Source organism: Serpula lacrymans, assembly GCF_000218685.1.
Source record: "Serpula lacrymans var. lacrymans S7.9 unplaced genomic scaffold SERLAscaffold_10, whole genome shotgun sequence".
Lineage (NCBI taxonomy): Eukaryota > Fungi > Basidiomycota > Agaricomycetes > Boletales > Serpulaceae > Serpula > Serpula lacrymans.
In genome coordinates, this window is record NW_006763299.1 from 1,092,129 (window position 1) to 1,108,312 (window position 16,184).

Here is a 16,184-nt window from a genome sequence, read left to right on the forward strand (position 1 = left end):
TGTTTCTGAATTTACTCGATGTAATGCTATAGAAATCCAAGAACTTCGACACAAGACGCAATCGACCGGGGATGCATCAGGGACTACAAATGTTATCGATAAATCCTTGATGAATCTCGACGAGCGGTTGGATGCTGTCTCCGAGGGTATGAAGTCTGTCAACGAATCACTCGCTCCCTTTCTTCACCCCTCGGACACGCACGAAGAATCCACCAGTAATGAGTTGGCTGAGCAAACCATCCTCCTACGTAAACATGGCACTCTTGTTGCGGATTGGGAAGCAGTACAAGATGAAACTGAAGTTTTACGGGAAGAATTGAAAGAAGACAAATGGTTGACTGTCTTCCGAACTGTGACCGAACAAGCGGACGGAATGATGTCAAGTCTAGAGAAAGCCGTAAATCGATGTCAGGTACGATTGCGTCTACTTATGTTTGAAAGAACTTTTGGGATTTAGGAATATCCTCAGGATTTCATCTGGCAAGTGCATCGAAAAGGATCGGATGACCCTGCTCCTCAGCCGTCATTTTCGAATTCACTCCAAAGTGATAAATCGCCGGTAAGCCTCGAAGTATTCAATTCTCTTTTAGAGTCTTTTGAGGCGAAGAAGAAGTACGTATGCGTCTTATTCGTCTATTTGGAGATTAGATTGATGAATTCATATCAGGCACTACGTACCAGCAACGTCAAAAGTTTTATCAATCATCGACAAGGGTGTTCAAGACCGTGTAACAAAGAACGGTGAAACATTACGTCGACACGCTGAATCCGCTAAGCGATGGAAGAATCTGAAAGAAAGAATTTCCAGAACTGATGGGGAGATGGAGACCGCTCGAAAGATTATCGTGGGTGGAGACATTACGCCAAGTGAAAATGGATCAAGTACGTCTGGCGCAACGCACAATACTAGAAACGGATATCTTGCCACACCTCCGAGTAGCTCTAGGACATCGAAAAGTAGAGCACCAAGCAGGGCCAGTGCGACAAGCACTATCTCCAGATCAATGTCACCACTGCGGAAATTTGCCAGGAGGTTCACTGGTTCGAAGACTCCAGTCAGTCCAGCAACGCCTTTACCTGTATCCAGAGAATCCTCTCGAGCACCCTCGTCAGAGCCAACGAGGATAATTCGCCGCCAGCGAACCTCAATCTTTGGGTTCCGTGGAGACCATGCAATGCCGCTCACTCCTGAGAGAGGGCACAAGTATAGTCAGAGTCTTACCCCTGACTCATCGCCGGCCTCAAAACGACTCGACGCAAACTCTACGGTGAAGCCTAAACTATTGAAACAGAAATGGAACAGTTCAACGAAAGTAGAGCCTGACGATCGTACCACGACTGTCAAGGCTACTTCTCCTAAGCGGCCAACAGCATCGTCTGTTTTAGGTCAGTTAGAGAATGTCCCTTCAATTCCACCCACACCCTCGAGGCGTAGCGTATCCAGAAGTTCCATGGCCTCGTCCAGGCCTTGGTCACCATTTTCCTCTTCAATATCGACTGCGGCGTCGTCCAATCCTTCGATACCTCCTTTACCGATCGGCGTGTACAGACCGCCTTCGCGTGCTCAAACACCCGGTCTTGGAGCTACACCTCGTCCACGAGCTAAGACGCCCAGTCAGATTCCTGCGCCTGCTATGCATTGGCGTTCCATATCTGCCCGACCCTGCACAGATGATGATGATACAGATTTCACCACGCTGATGCAACGCGCGTTTTCACCGACGCAATCCGTGTCAGCAGCCAGTGCCATATCTTCGGCTCGTTCCCAAACCCCAAGCGGGACCCAAATACCCCCTCCGCGCCCTCCCAGCCGGTCAATGATACCTGTTCCCAGTTTCCAGATTTCTTCAGCCTCAAGGCCGTCCTCGACGATGTCCTATTACAGATCGGAAAGTCCTTCGACGTCGTCCTTCCGAGCTTCATCCATGAGAGCTCAGACTCCTGAGTCCACTTTACGGGCGAGGACGCAGCAAATACCGTTTTATCAGGCAAGTGCCTCTCGTGCAACGCCACGCCCATCGGTTATTAGCAAGCTCCCACCATCAAGTTTCAGGGATGCTTCTACTACTCGAACCCCTAATTCACGCCCAGGCTCTCGTGCTGGGGCACATACACCTACAAGCCTGGACCAGTATCCTGTCCATCAATACGTTCCTACCAATTCAAAGGACCCTCTCGACGTCGAGGTAGCTTCCATCGTGAACTCTATCGCTCACGGACTGCTCATCGAGCGCATTGATCCCCCGCTTCGCGCTGTGCCGCGTGAAGGCGAGGAAATCCGTGCCCAATATGCATTTTCGAATTCACTCGCAAGAAAAGTTGTGACCTGCAGACTTACTACAATGACGCGATCTGGAGCAAGATCGAATGGACATGACCACACTACCAAGAAAGTTATGTGTCGTGTTGGAGGCGGTAAGTGAGCGTATTTCTGTTCATGTATCTTTTAATTCATTGTGTTACACCAGGCTGGCAAGATCTGCAACTATACATGCTCAATCGACAAGCCGGCCTCTAAGGATTCTTTCATTTGTTGCGTTTATCGATTTCATTGAATCGACGGTGTGTGTCTTATATTGTGGTGGTTTGTGTTGGAGCAACGGTATACCAAGATCGATCGCGTTAGAACTTTAGTAAGCAATTGTATTACACTGTCATCATGTCCATTCATTATTGTTACGCTGTTCTGTTCCTATGAAATATATGGTCACTTTAATTCGATGGCATCTTTAGACACGCCGTCTTGAGCCCGTCGCCACTCCACCTCGCAACTTCAACGAGCAAATCGCGTTTCCTGTCCAGTGCGGCGGCGGAGCGGAGCTCATACAAAGTTGCTGGAGTGGTGATCATGATGAGAAAATGCAGAAGCAAGATGTTTGAGCTTACAGAGGTTAAAGAGAAACGGTTCTGCGACTACTACCGTAGACGGTGAACTGGCTAAGGCGGCTTCCAAAATTTCGATGCCCTGTGTCATCAAATGTTGTTTACACATGAGATTTATAAGTTTATACGCCGACAGAACGCACCTCTTTGATCTTGCCTTGACTAAGAAGGGCTACTGAGAGGTTGTTCGCGGCCTTCAAAGACACGAAATTAGAGAAGATTCGACACAACGTTACAACGGCTGCATATAACATACTACAAAATTCTCCGGATCGTCTGCCAGCACGGTTTTGAGAACGTCGCTCGCTTTCGACCAATCTCCCTGTGCTGACGCAAGAAGGGCGGCGTTCATGTCCTTCAAGGCCTGTTCGGCGGTCGGATCTGCGTTCACGGCTTCGAAATGTTTGGATGCCATGGCGAGATAGCCGCCTTGGAGGTAGATGCGTGCGACTGAAGACTGTAGTGCGGGTGAAGTGACGCCGTTGGGTTGGTCGCAGAGAGGCTCGAGGAGCTTGGCGGCGGCCATATATTCCTGTACCAGAAAAAGCGTGGTCAGAGAGATTTAAACAATGTGATAAATAAAGAGAGATTCATGTGTGCTATAGGAGAGACTCAAGGCCGTTACGAAACACCAGATAGAAAGAAAAAATAAGAAAAGGCAAGAGACCAATCACCTTCATCTCCATAAACTGCGACGCAACAATAAGACATATCCTCGACCTGCGTTCCTGCCACATCATCAAAGCGGCAGGATCCGACCTGTTCTGTCGTGCCTTTGCCTTGCATTTCTTGAGGAGGCCGCTGAGGGCGTCGAGGTATCCCATGTGGTCGCCCGTCCAGTACTTGAGCCTGGTGAACATGACTTCGAGCTCGAAGGGCAGGATTCGGTCGAAGAGCCATGCGCGGGCAGAGGGCGGTTCAATGGCGTTTAGGACGGTGAAGAGGTTGGTGCACTCGGCGGAGGTTTGGTTGTATAGACGAAGCCTGGATAGGGAGGATAGCCGGAGGTACCACAGCTGATAGTGAGAGAATTTGATGAGATGAGAAAGGACCGGGTTAGTGTGATACACAACTCACTCCAAGGACGAGATTCAGGTCTTCAGGGTTGGAAGTGACAAGACGGTCTCGAGCCATCCTTGCCAGTGGTCGCCAACTGTTCGACATCTAAGAACAATCCGCGAAAGTGGTCATCGAGAGATGTTCACAGATGGCAAGAGCCAGCGTTTCTCAAGACTTACGACCATGGTATGGAAATCAGTATGCTGCCAATCACCAGTGACGTCTCGTACAGGCCGCTTTTCAGATGGTGTTATATATTTTGTCAAGAGGGTAGTCAAAGGGTCCGTCTAATAGTACATGGGCGATACATTAATGGGGAGCGAGAAGAAAACCACCAAGTCAAATGATAAGAGAGCGATAGGCGTACATTGGGAATAGGCAGAAACATGGTGGGCATGACAAGCCCGGGGAGATACAAATCGTGCGATTCTTCCTCTTCTACAGGCGGAGGAGGAAGTACGTCCTTGCTGACGTTGGGAGAAGAGAGCGCGACAGAAGCAGGGGCATCTGAGACAGATAGGGAGGTGGACTGGGCTAGAGGAATATCCTCTGCTTGAGAAGAAGAAGCATCTTCTTCTGAAGCAGAATTCGCCGAGTCATCCACGATGAATGGGTCTGGTACATCAGGTTCCACCACTATTGGGGAATGACTGACGACGAGGGGACCCTCACCGGTCTCCTCTGCAAGCGGCTGCAGCTCGGACGATTGAGCAAGCTCGATCGTCCCCTCCTGTGAGGTGCTGGTAGCCATTGACTGCCTGGCTGATCCATACATCGATGGATCATCATGAGACTCCGAATCGACTGTCTCCCGAACAGGATCCGAGTGTGCAAGATGGCCAGCGTCGACCATGCCTGATAGACCCAGCATCGATTGCGCTGGCTCCGATGGCCCCGACTCTGCTGTGACTACATCACTGTTGGTCGTCGAGAGCTCTGAGGGATGGGAGTGTGCAGACATGACGCCTTCAGACGAAGCGGTCGAGCTTGCGCAGATATCGATTATTTTTGTCTGAGGAGAAGCACCGAGAGTCTGGCTGCTTGAACCACTTCTGGGGGATGCGGGGACAGTCAAGGTGGGGGGAGAGAAAGAGTCGTCGTGGAGGAGAGAAGGGTGGCGGGAGGAAGAAGGAGTGGTGGTGGCTGAGTCTGTATGTTTGTGTTTGCCATGCGATAAACGGCGCTTGACTGCTTTCACGATTCGCTTGATCGCTTTTGGCTGCATCCTGCCAGGTGTGCTTTCTGCGTGCTGGTCTATGGTGGAAACTGGTGCGTGTGGTCTCTGTGTATGGTGGGCGAGTTTTACTCGGCCAACCAGCAGTTGAGCGCAGGGGTCAGGTTTATATATGGTGCCGGCACCCGCTTTACACGCCTTACGAATGTCTCGCGAATTCAATGCGACCTGGGCATGTTTCGGGCCAAATGATGTCAAAATCAATAGAACTGGATCGGGGCTGTCCTACTTATTCTGGCCCAGCAAGCCGATATCGATTCCATACAAGTGCTTTACCTCTGTCTATCACCGGCGATCTTCTTATCCGAGGCAGTAGACCTTCGTCGCCATGCCTTTTATGCCCATCGGCCTCTCGTGCGACCGTGGGGTACAATAACGTTGCCCTGCTTTCATATCAAGGCCCGTACAGCCAGAATGATTACTGTCCTGGTAGTTCTCGTAAGCTGACCATAAAAGTCTACCCCAAACGCTGTCAGTGCAAGGCAGCCTGTCGGCTCACAGGATTGCCTCGGATCCTGATCACACTCGTCCTCGGCTATTCCCTCCCTTACCGCGTACCTCTCTTTCCCCGTCCCTATACACTATCTTCGCCTTTGCGACTATGAAACGAGAGAGCAGGGACAGATCTAATACTGAAAACTGAAAATTCTTTTGATATCCCTTCGATTTACAGATTGAGTTGTAATGCTACATTTGTATTAATAGCCCCTGTATGGCACCTACTCGGTTCCGATCCAGCGTAGACTCTGTCATGTGGAGTGACATAAAGTGGGGCACTCTCGCTCTCTATCATATCTGACAGAAAAAGTGATTCAGATTGGCTTCCTCGCCCTTTTCTTGCCATCGATAACGACCCGATAGCCACCTTTTATCAAAATGAAATTCACGATACAGCGCCCCCTCGTGCGTAGAAGACGTTTGCTATCAGAAGGTACAACGTACCTAATTAAAATGTACAAAGACGTGATGTAGTGATATAGATTACCCAAATGTATCTTATCACGAGCCTGCCTTATTGTGCTTCCTCTATGCTCGTGTTGATATACGTCTTTACAGCCCAACGAGGCATTCCATCCACCGGACCGGACACCATAAAAAAGGTCGTGTCCTCAATACGCGACATATGCGACGCACAGCAGTGGAAAGCCGGCGTATAAGCCCAACCAGAAGACGACATTGCCCATGAGTTTGTTGCGCTTAATCGCCGGCATTCGACTGACCATGATGAGCGGTATCTGGATCAGCTGTAAAAGGAAGAGGTACATCCTATACCAGGAATAGAATATCAGACTCTCCAGCTACTTTCATTGCTGCTATTCGCTTGCTCGAATCACTCACCGTATTTTCTTGGTTACAACCGTCATCACTAACTCGTGGGCCGCCGCGCTCAATAGAAAGGTGACAAACATGGCAGTGGTGCGCGACACTTTGTATGAAGCTAGCGTCGACGCATACACGTGCCGGAGCAGAAAGCTGTGAACTGGTTTGTTCCATTTACGAGAAAATTCGTCCCATGAGGTCGAGTTCCACTTGATCACCATCACCTTCAGTATGAATGATCCGACTTTCAATGACATAATAACTTACCCAGTCTTCGTAGAATTGACGGTCCGCAAAACTAGCAAGTAGCATTAGATCTACGTCCTTCCCTGTCAGTGAAAGATACTTACTATGATAGTTCTGCAAAACCATTGCAGATACATTCTGTTACACTTGCTGTCAGCAAATTTAATAAAAGGACGTGAAGAACCAGCCATACCAAAGATTATGTAAAATAGTAGAAGGTACGCTATCATAAAAGGAAGTGCAAGGTCCAGTAAGGAACGGAAGAACGATTGGTCAGGCGTTGGAGTAAGCGGGATGATGAAATTTTCCGTGACGCTATACAGCAGTGCAAAGGTACCCATAAAACCAACTGTTTTCTCGAAAACATACAACGGACGAATACTACATCAATTCCGAACACCTTCCATCAGCCATCAGATATAAAGTTGAGGGGAAGAACGCATACCGATCGGTTCTGGGGTACTCAAGTTCATATACGAGAGTGGGGGTTAGTTGATATAAAGCAAAGTTCTTTATACTGATATTTTCCGGCCACCGCACTCGACTTGGGCCAGTGCTCACCAGCTCGCTATCCAGCTCCTTGTACTCCTTTGCGAGTGCTGAAATTCGTTCGTCCGGGTGGTCTACTAGCATATATGCGGGCGGATCATCAATTTCGTAGTCGTGGTTCCCATTGGGCGATGAAGACTCTTGCATAAAGGTTGGGTCAACGGAAGGAGTGCTGACACCGGTGTTCCCGCTCCCGGAGATTGCTACAAGGCGATGGCGCAGTGCTGCTGCTGTAGGTGCGTCCGTAAATGATTTCACTGTATTTCCGTCACGTTCGGCTGGTGTATCATTCGGCGTGCTGATACCGTTACTGTCGGTCGTATGCGCATCAGTCTCGGTTTCCTCGTGTCGCGCTTTTGCATCTGAAAGAGCCTGATCCCAACCTCCTACTTCTAAAGTCACCCTGCGAATATCTTCCAGAAGTTCTTTAGACCGTGTCGAAACATGTTGCAAGTAACCGTTGATAGTCATGTATGAGTGCATTTTCATGATCATGACCTGTGGTGAATGTATAACCACGTTATAGTATAACGAACACAACACTGATACGTACGAGTGTGTGCAATGTCAAATATCCAGATTGAACCCATGGCCATTGCCTGTCAAAAGTCCATAATCCAGAACTTGAGAAAAGGAAAGAAACTCACCTATTGAACGTCCATGTTACAGCCGTGACTAGCATGCATGTCTGGAACACGTGCTGAATAATCAACCCTGTCGAATAATATCTTATCCATCCCTTGCTTATCAATATTGCGAATGGGACGCATATAGCCGTGGTCAGAACCAGAAGGGCGTCACTCAGTGCAAGCGTGATAGCATCCCTCGAGAACATAGTAGCGAAAGCGAAGCTCAGGGCATATCCGTTGGCTTCAAAACTGCTGATGTACGTTTGGATAGTGAAAAGGAATATGGATATCCAGAACAAGGTGAAAAAGCCCTGTGGTATCAATTAGTCATAAGTTGAAATCTGACAAGTTGGAAGAGATATATGCGCACGCGGAATTCATTCGCACCCGAAAACTCATTGGTCGTGTCAAAAGCTGATTTACGAGGTGCAAACGTGATCATAGCTCGAAGTTTCTTGGATGACTTGGATCGAAATGGTTTGGAAACATAGAGTGTGCCTTCCGTGGTTCGAAATCCTCCGCTCTGCGTGCGTGGACCCATCGAGGCGACTGACGCGCCTGGGTGCATGACGGTCGAGCCTTCCTTGACTTTGAGCATAATTTAAGTGTAAAAAACCGTCAAGTGTTTCTCCAACAAGAGCGCAGAAGTTTTATATATAGTCAGGTTGAAGGCGCTTTCCGGGCGGATGTTTTAGGCTACATCATCATCAGTGGCTATGAAAGCATTTGACTGACCTCACTGCTCCTCACTGCCACTGCAACTGCAATTTGAAACCAAGGTGGTCAAGTTGATGCGGATAACAGTTATGCGGAGGATGGCTGCGGGTACTATGGCGTTGACCTATGTCGGTGGAGCGGTGAATGGAGCGGGGCGGGGATGTGTAGACCATCCATAAGTCTGTATTTAGAGTGGCCGGGGACCACGTGTTTTCATACCCAGCGCACCCGATGATCACGATCGCCTTTTGGACGAAACCCAAATTCATCCCAAGTCAAGCAAAGCTGGACATGTTTTCTTCTGTGATTATCTTCCAGTAACCATTTCAGAGTACTCAATAGGGCAGTTATCCCAAACTCAGACCTCATTCGAACGTACCAATTTACTACATGGATCATACCTCGGATCAGGCCGAAAGTCTAGAAAAAGCACATCTACGATGGATGCAAGAGGCCATGTTGATGGTGAAGTCTGTCAAATTGATGACCATACATAGCTGCTAAACCATTATCCGTGTCCAGGCAGAAGAGGCTCTCGCAGCCAGTGAAGTCCCAGTCGGATGTGTATTTGTGAGAGACAACAGAATCATCGCCAAATCTCGAAATCGGACCAACGAACTAAGAAATGTGAGTCCAGAAGTCCTGGTCCTTCTCCAGTTAATCAATGCGCAATAGGCCACAAGACACGCTGAATTAGAAGCTATCGACAGAATATTATCTGATAAAGACCTCACGCCGATTATCGTTGATTATCCTCTATCGGACACGATACTGTATGTCACCGTAGAGCCATGTATGATGTGTGCCTCAGCACTCCGACAAATGGGCATCCAGGAGGTTTTCTTTGGGTGTGAGAATGACAAATTCGGCGGTTGTGGGACTGTTCTCGGCGTCAATGATAAGTTAAGCGTCACTAAACCTTCAAATCGGATATGTATCTCTTACTCCACTCTTCGTACGTCAATAGACTTGAACATCCAAAACACCCGTCCTACAAAGCCACGGGAGGATACTGTCGCGATGAAGCAATCATGATTCTTCGCCGCTTTTATGTCACAGAGAACACAAATGGTACGTCTTAAGAAGTTCGCATTGTGAGAACTCTAGTCGTAAAACATTGTACCACAGCCCCTGTTCCAAAGGCAAAGGCGAATCGTATTCTTAAGACGGAGATTCTCCCGAAACTTCGTGATATCGTATGACAAAATATGTATCGCTATCAACAATTCGGGGCCGCCGCAGGCGCTCTTTGTCAAGCCTGGGGCTCCCAGGCGGTTTTTCCTGACTACTTACCGCACCAGACCAAAATTATCCCGTCATCCATCGAAGCAGACATGAACAAGCCTCTAAGTGGTAGGCCTGTTTGTGTTTATTCTGGTGCACCTATTTTTACAAGGCGCTGAACAAAGCAGTACTATTTACCAAGAAGCCCATCGGAAAATATCCCCCAAAAAAAGTCCATTTTATTCCTATCGCGATTTATCGATCCAATAAAACCACCTACTACTTTTGAGTGCGCGGTTCGAGCCCAAGATTTTGCACCACAAAGCCCCATTTATCAGCTGCGTCTTGTATTCTGCACAAGCCAATCATGTTTTAGTTCGAAATATCACTCATCAACGCCAAATTTGAATGCAAACCTTTTTTCAGTTGCCTTGCCAGCACCGTGGCCTGCCTTCTTATCGATCCGAATCAGAAGAGGGTGAGGGTTATGAGGTAACGTGTGTTGAAGAGTAGCAGCATGTTTGAACGAATGCAGTGGAACTACACGGTCATCGTCTATGGGTTATCAACAAGTGTAAGTCCAAGAGTTACAACGTCTTCAAATGGTCACGTACGGTCCGCTGTCATCAAAAGCAGGGGTGGAAGAACCTTGCTGCTCGGAATATTGTGCAGTGGGGAAATGGGATGAATAAAATCAAAATCATGTGGGTCGTGGGGATCACCGTAATCAGCTGTCCATGCTTTCCCTACAATAACCAGGTTAAAATTAGTAAACTGAGTTGACCGACTACACGTACCGATCGTGAAATCGGCAAACTGAATATGTAATAGACACACCGTCAGGGTCAAGTAAAAGTCGCCGATCATGTATACTCACCTTCAGGAGATCTAATACACCTACTTCTGCAACGCTGGCCCCGAAAGTGCCTTCAGGTGCGATATTGACACATGCAGCCACGAGGAGCCCTGTAAAAAAAGGGGATATATCAACCATCTTCTAAAACCTATTGGCATTTCGCACCTCCATTAGATCCACCGTTAATTGCAACCTTCCCAGCTGCCGCATATTTGTGTTTCACGAGGTACTCTCTAGAAACAGTATTATTCAATACTCTCTTCGACTAACTGCATAACTCACGTCGCAGCAATGAAATCGTTGAACACATTGATCTTTTCAAAGTGGTCAGCATAACCACTAGCAGATTAACGATGAGGACTGAGTTGTATCGCTTACCTTCTGCTCTCTTGTTCCAGCAACATGCCAGTCTTCACCAAATTCTCCACCACCGCGGATGTTAGGCACTGCAAGAATAGCACCGTATCTTTTTAAGAAGGTCAAGATTGCAGGGCTGAAGAAGGGGTCGATTGAGATACTAAAGCCGCCATAACCTATCTCACACATATTTAAACGTAATAATCAGAGAATGACGGCATTTATGATAAATATTAACCGCACCATATTGGATAGCAGGAGCCGTCCCATCCAGTTTTGTGGATTCATGTCGCACAATGAACATGGGAATCCTGGTGCCGTCCTTTCCCTCGTACCAGACCTGGTAACAATCGGATCAGCACGTGGATGTAGTAGCATCAACAGTGAGCAATAGTGAAGGCTAACCTGTTCGGCAGAGAACTCCTCTGGCACTATACCTTTTAGCAGTGTTGTTCTGTAAGTAGACCACCTATCGCTCTCGTTTGACTCCCCAAAGTCGTACTGAGCTACGATCCCGGGATTGGTGAAACCTGTCATTGTAACGAAAAAGTTTGACTTCGTCCTCTTGCCAGCAATGGATGCAGCACCGACAAAATCAGGCGCCAGCCGAGAAAGAAGTTTTCCCTCCATAGAGTAGAGATATACTTCGTCCTTCACCTGGAGGGGATTTTGGGGTCGGTATACTGATGCAGTTCGTTATAAAAAGAGAAAAACATACGTTGCGTTTATACACCACTACGAAAGTGTCGTTGTTGACTGCTCTTATATCATCTAACGATGCATCCTTCTGTTCGGGTATGAGAACTTTTTGCTCTCGCGTTTTATCTGCCAGGTCTACAGTTACGACCTGGTATTGAGGTGCGTCCTTGTTGGTAAGAAGAAAAAATTTGGTCGCATCGTTAGCAATACTTAGGGTGATAAGAGCGTTAGATATGTGGATAGAACAAAGAGCAATTCCACCCACAGGCCATATTCTGCTTCAAACTCGTCTATGAGTTTGTCCCACTTCATGTTTTGACCAATCTGATTCTCTTTTAAATCGGTCACCCATAACAAGTTTTTCTAGGAAGACAGGTCAGTCAAAGTTGCGAACTGGAAATTTTCATCATGCAATGCTATACAACCTTAGCTGTATCACGAGAGACGTAGAGCACGAGATATCTCCCATCAACCTCCGACACAGAGGCGCCCCACATCCATTCCGGATGTTCTGCGTCCTTAATGACCAGAATATCCTCCGCTGCGAGTACATATCACCGGTCAAAACGGGCAAAGGTCAATAAAATGGAAAGTACCGACACTGCTGTGTCCCGATATGATGGTAGTAGAGCATGGCGTTCCTATCGTCAGTGGTTTCTGTTCCAGCCTTATCTTCTGTCGCAAGACCATGCGAATCTCTGCCTGGGTAACGCTACGCAGGATACAACCTTGGATAAGCCAGATCAGAGAAACCCTGCTTCAAACACGGACCTGATAAAAGAATCCTTTCGAATCGTGTGTCCAAGCGATGTCGGAGAATTTGACAAAGCGAATTTCTTCTGCAAGTCGGGTTGCGTGATGGTCGGGACGCTCGCCATTTACTGTGGCCAGGGGTTCGCTAGTTGAGCGCACATAAATAGTGAAAAAGTCACTACCCTACTAACAGGTCCATTAATATTTCGAGAGGATGAACGAGATACGTACCGAAAGCGAGATACCATAAGCAAAATATTTTCCGCAATGAGAAAATGCGGTAGCAGCAAGAGCTGCGGTACCATCCGTCGACAAGAGATTTGGCTGGACAGAGTAAGTATTATAATATAATAGTTAGCTATAAGTATCTCACGTCAAAAAACACTTCGCCACCAGAACCACTGTTGTCAGAAAAGCTGGGAAGTGCTTTGTCCTTGGATCGATAGAGCACTTTGTGCTAATTTCAGGTTGCCCGTAGTCATATTGTTAAAAAATGACCTTACCTGACTGTGCCTGTAGCCCGCTGTTGTAGTACCAGTACCATCGGCCATCTTCCTTTAGAGAAGGAGCAGAAAACTACAGTATCCAAGGTCGTGAATTAATGACACGTTCGGCAGCCATAAGTTTATCTAGGCACCTTTGCATAGTCTGTGTTCAACCTAATTTCTTCCTCTAATTTCAGTCGGTCAGGATTTTTGTCCAGGTAAGCTCTTGTGAAAGCTTCTTGGGCCGTTGTCCATTTATCAGTTTCTTCTGAGTGTTTTTCCAACCATTGATAAGGATCAGAGACATGTACTTGACCTTTAGCTTCGCTTTTGTATACATCGACATGATCGGATCGACGAGCGGGAGGGTATTGATTTGGGGTCCATGGGGTGGGGGACATAGCTCTAGTGAAAGTCCGTGAGATTGAGGGGAAGATACGATGGTACCGACTAGGGGGCAGCACACGGATGCCTAAGGCAAGCAGCATATGTATGGCTTTAATCTAATATCAGATCAAGGGTGCCAACGGTCCCAGTGCGAATTGCGACATGCCAAGTGATTATTTTTAAAAAATAAATGTTTCGTATTCGCTGCAAGGGATCGTGATTCAATTTTTTAATTGATATAGTGGCTGTATCTGCGCAAAGGCTGCAAAATGACAGCGAATAAGTCTTCATCATAGAAAAAGGTGAGTTGAATTTTTACCGGAAATATTAATGGTGGGGAGTAAAAAAGGATACTGCCTCCGCGGATTACTCGCGGGTGTCAGGTGTTCTCGCTATGATACGTATTCTCAGCCCTTCTCTCCATGCTCCATCTTTGCTGTCTCCAAACAGAACAGCATCGTTCTTTTATGAATTCACAGCATTACGCACGCGACGAGTCCAAATATGTCAAACTTGATTGCATAAGATAGCGCCATGACCTCCTTCAAGACGTCGTACGAATTGTTGGAGACATGTGATTCTCACGCCTGTATATGCTGTTGTACTTTTCATTCACACTTTGATACAATGTACACACAGATTTAAATTTACGAGCAAACGTCTCTGCAAAGGAGAATAGCGCTCTGTCGGACCACCCACAAGGCTCGTTCTCATAAGACAAATGTCCTATCCATGGCCCTTTCTTGTCCCATATTGTCCATGGCATTCATTTCAGCATGTCAAGAATGCGGATCTCCATGTGTACATATAGTTGTATGCCCTCTTTGGAATTTTCCTTGTTGTTTCATCTCCGTCCATCGCATCCAGAATGCATTTTATTGGCCTCGGCAATCCTGAGTGTGAGTTTATGTACAACTTGAAAATGGCTAGACAACTAAGACAAGGTATACATACATATCTGGGTCTGGGGTACATGCTATCTTCTAGAATCTTCCTTCGATATAGCCTATAGGGATAAGCATATACTGAATCAAAACTATTAATATCCCTATGAATGGTGTTATCTTGCTATCGAAATTTGCCGATGGTGAGATTCCACGAAATGTAAAAACTTAGGTCTAACCAGCCCGAATATGGTCGAAGACTCCCAGAGATTCTTCATTATTTGGTCCTATTGATCAAATGCCTTTGATCCTAACAAATGCAAACAACCGCCGAGGTCTAACCTGAAGCACCCACATATACTTCTTTATTGTACCAGTACTAGTACATACCGAAAACTTGTGCCATACAAGTTGATATCTATGAGGTATTTGTGCGCCTGGCTTTTGAAAATTCATAATCACAACAAATAGATTCTCGGGACGAACGACATATATATAATACAACCAGTGTCGTCGCATACTATCATGGATCAGGTTTGTTCAGTCCAGTCATATACGTCTTTAGGTTTTTGACTAGATATAACATCGTCTATTAGGAATCATTCAGAAAATTGCTGCAGACACCACATGCTGCGTCGTCATCGGGTGCTCGCTCTCAGGTGGTTCCACCCCGTGAGCCGCCCCCGTCCAAAGCGTGCGTATCCATTCCTCTCGGCGTGCTTTTGAGCATAATAATTGGCAATCTTACAATGATAGAAAATCAGCTGGCCCTGCGCAAGCCACATTTAAGCCAAGGAAAGTCAAGAAGACCGAGGCAAGATACCGTGACAGAGCAGCGGAACGAAGAGTTGGGAGTGGGAATGATTATGCACAGGTATGCAACCATTCAATGTCTACAGCCCATTATTTGTGATATCTCATGATCTCTTCCTCATCTAGGTCGAGGCAGTACTGGAGGAATTTGAGCGCAGAAATGTGAACGAGGAAAAAAGTCGAGTAAGTACGTTATCATATCATGTTCACTTTCGGCCTAACTATAACAGACCTTCTCAGGTGGAAGAACAAAGACGATACCTTGGCGGAGACAGTGACCATTCGATACTGGTGAAAGGCCTGGACATCGCTCTTCTTGAGCAAAACAAAGCTCGAACTATTACATCCACTGAGGACGAATCTCTGGAGCAAGCTTTTGCAGAAGCTTCTGCGGAATCTACCGTGCCCAAAAAGCGAACGCGGGAAGATTTGATTCAGGAGCTGAAGAAGAGAAAGCAGAATGGAACGGACGAACAGGCTGTTGACAAGGCCGTCAAATCGGCAGAGGAAGAAGCACGACTACTAGAGGAGGCTAAGAAGACAGGAAAATTCAAACCCATTGGGTTCAAGCCTATAGGAGCTCAGGAAGTCAAGTCAAAGAAAAGGAAGGTCAGAGAAAAGGAGAAGAAAGGGCAAAAGCAGATAAAGAAACCCAAGATAGCAGAAGCCAAAGAAGATGAAACGGCTCCCGAGCCAAAAGAAGAGGTCAGAGATGGGAGTTCGTCGGTAGTATCAACTTCAAAGCCGAATGTCGCACTCAACAGCGCAGTAACCCATTCTGTGGCTACTTTGCCCGATGAAGATTTTGATATATTCGCTGGAGCCGGAGACTATGAAGGTTTCGGGGACGAGGACGACGAAGAGTCGGACCACGAAGTCAAAGCTCAGAAACCTGACACGGAACACAACGACACTGAGGGCGACCAGCCAACAAGGATGAAATGGTTCGCCACAGATGACCCAGAGCCCAAGCCACCGCGTGTGCAAACAACTCATCCAGAACAAGATCTCTCTAAACCTCACCGAGAGTCCAGTCCTCACGACGAAGAGGCTCAATCCGAGCAACCTATGCGCCTCAGACCTCTCGAA

The 16,184-nt window shown here is 47.2% G+C and overlaps 5 protein-coding genes across 5 annotated transcripts; 2 read left to right on the forward strand and 3 right to left on the reverse strand.

The window, feature by feature from the left end:
- Nucleotides 1–1,962: 1,962 nt before the first annotated feature.
- SERLADRAFT_473203 (uncharacterized protein) lies at nt 1,963–5,254 on the reverse strand (the record flags this gene model as incomplete). Its single annotated transcript, XM_007320889.1, has 9 exons — nt 1,963–2,415; nt 2,469–2,834; nt 2,887–2,965; nt 3,027–3,077; nt 3,140–3,415; nt 3,558–3,899; nt 3,961–4,047; nt 4,122–4,229; nt 4,310–5,254. The coding sequence occupies 8 exons, from the start codon at nt 5,165–5,167 to the stop codon at nt 2,713–2,715; spliced, it is 1,923 nt and encodes a 640-aa protein (XP_007320951.1).
- Nucleotides 5,255–6,285: 1,031 nt separating this feature from the next.
- On the reverse strand, nt 6,286–8,461 carry SERLADRAFT_350480 (uncharacterized protein; the record flags this gene model as incomplete). Its single annotated transcript, XM_007320890.1, has 9 exons — nt 6,286–6,442; nt 6,515–6,705; nt 6,764–6,794; nt 6,847–6,880; nt 6,936–7,123; nt 7,188–7,789; nt 7,845–7,890; nt 7,939–8,231; nt 8,291–8,461. The coding sequence occupies 9 exons, from the start codon at nt 8,459–8,461 to the stop codon at nt 6,286–6,288; spliced, it is 1,713 nt and encodes a 570-aa protein (XP_007320952.1).
- Nucleotides 8,462–8,889: 428 nt separating this feature from the next.
- Nucleotides 8,890–9,719, forward strand: SERLADRAFT_362684 (uncharacterized protein; the record flags this gene model as incomplete). The annotated part of the gene is made up of 4 exons (XM_007320891.1): nt 8,890–9,102; nt 9,160–9,264; nt 9,313–9,539; nt 9,605–9,719. The coding sequence occupies 4 exons, from the start codon at nt 9,028–9,030 to the stop codon at nt 9,717–9,719; spliced, it is 522 nt and encodes a 173-aa protein (XP_007320953.1).
- Nucleotides 9,720–10,140: 421 nt separating this feature from the next.
- Nucleotides 10,141–13,412, reverse strand: SERLADRAFT_409925 (uncharacterized protein; the record flags this gene model as incomplete). Its single annotated transcript, XM_007320892.1, has 19 exons — nt 10,141–10,213; nt 10,278–10,416; nt 10,476–10,607; nt 10,659–10,677; nt 10,739–10,827; nt 10,883–10,950; nt 11,000–11,031; nt 11,096–11,250; nt 11,318–11,414; nt 11,480–11,731; nt 11,793–11,982; nt 12,039–12,136; nt 12,199–12,314; nt 12,374–12,485; nt 12,545–12,709; nt 12,758–12,850; nt 12,900–12,976; nt 13,030–13,102; nt 13,164–13,412. 19 exons carry the CDS (start codon nt 13,410–13,412, stop codon nt 10,141–10,143), a joined length of 2,229 nt encoding a protein of 742 aa, XP_007320954.1.
- Nucleotides 13,413–15,131: 1,719 nt separating this feature from the next.
- SERLADRAFT_473213 (uncharacterized protein) lies at nt 15,132–15,695 on the forward strand (the record flags this gene model as incomplete). Its single annotated transcript, XM_007320893.1, has 3 exons — nt 15,132–15,156; nt 15,222–15,278; nt 15,336–15,695. Coding segments are annotated over 3 exons (442 nt in total), but the record flags the coding sequence as incomplete, so codon positions are not given.
- Between the last annotated feature and the right edge of the window lie 489 nt (nt 15,696–16,184).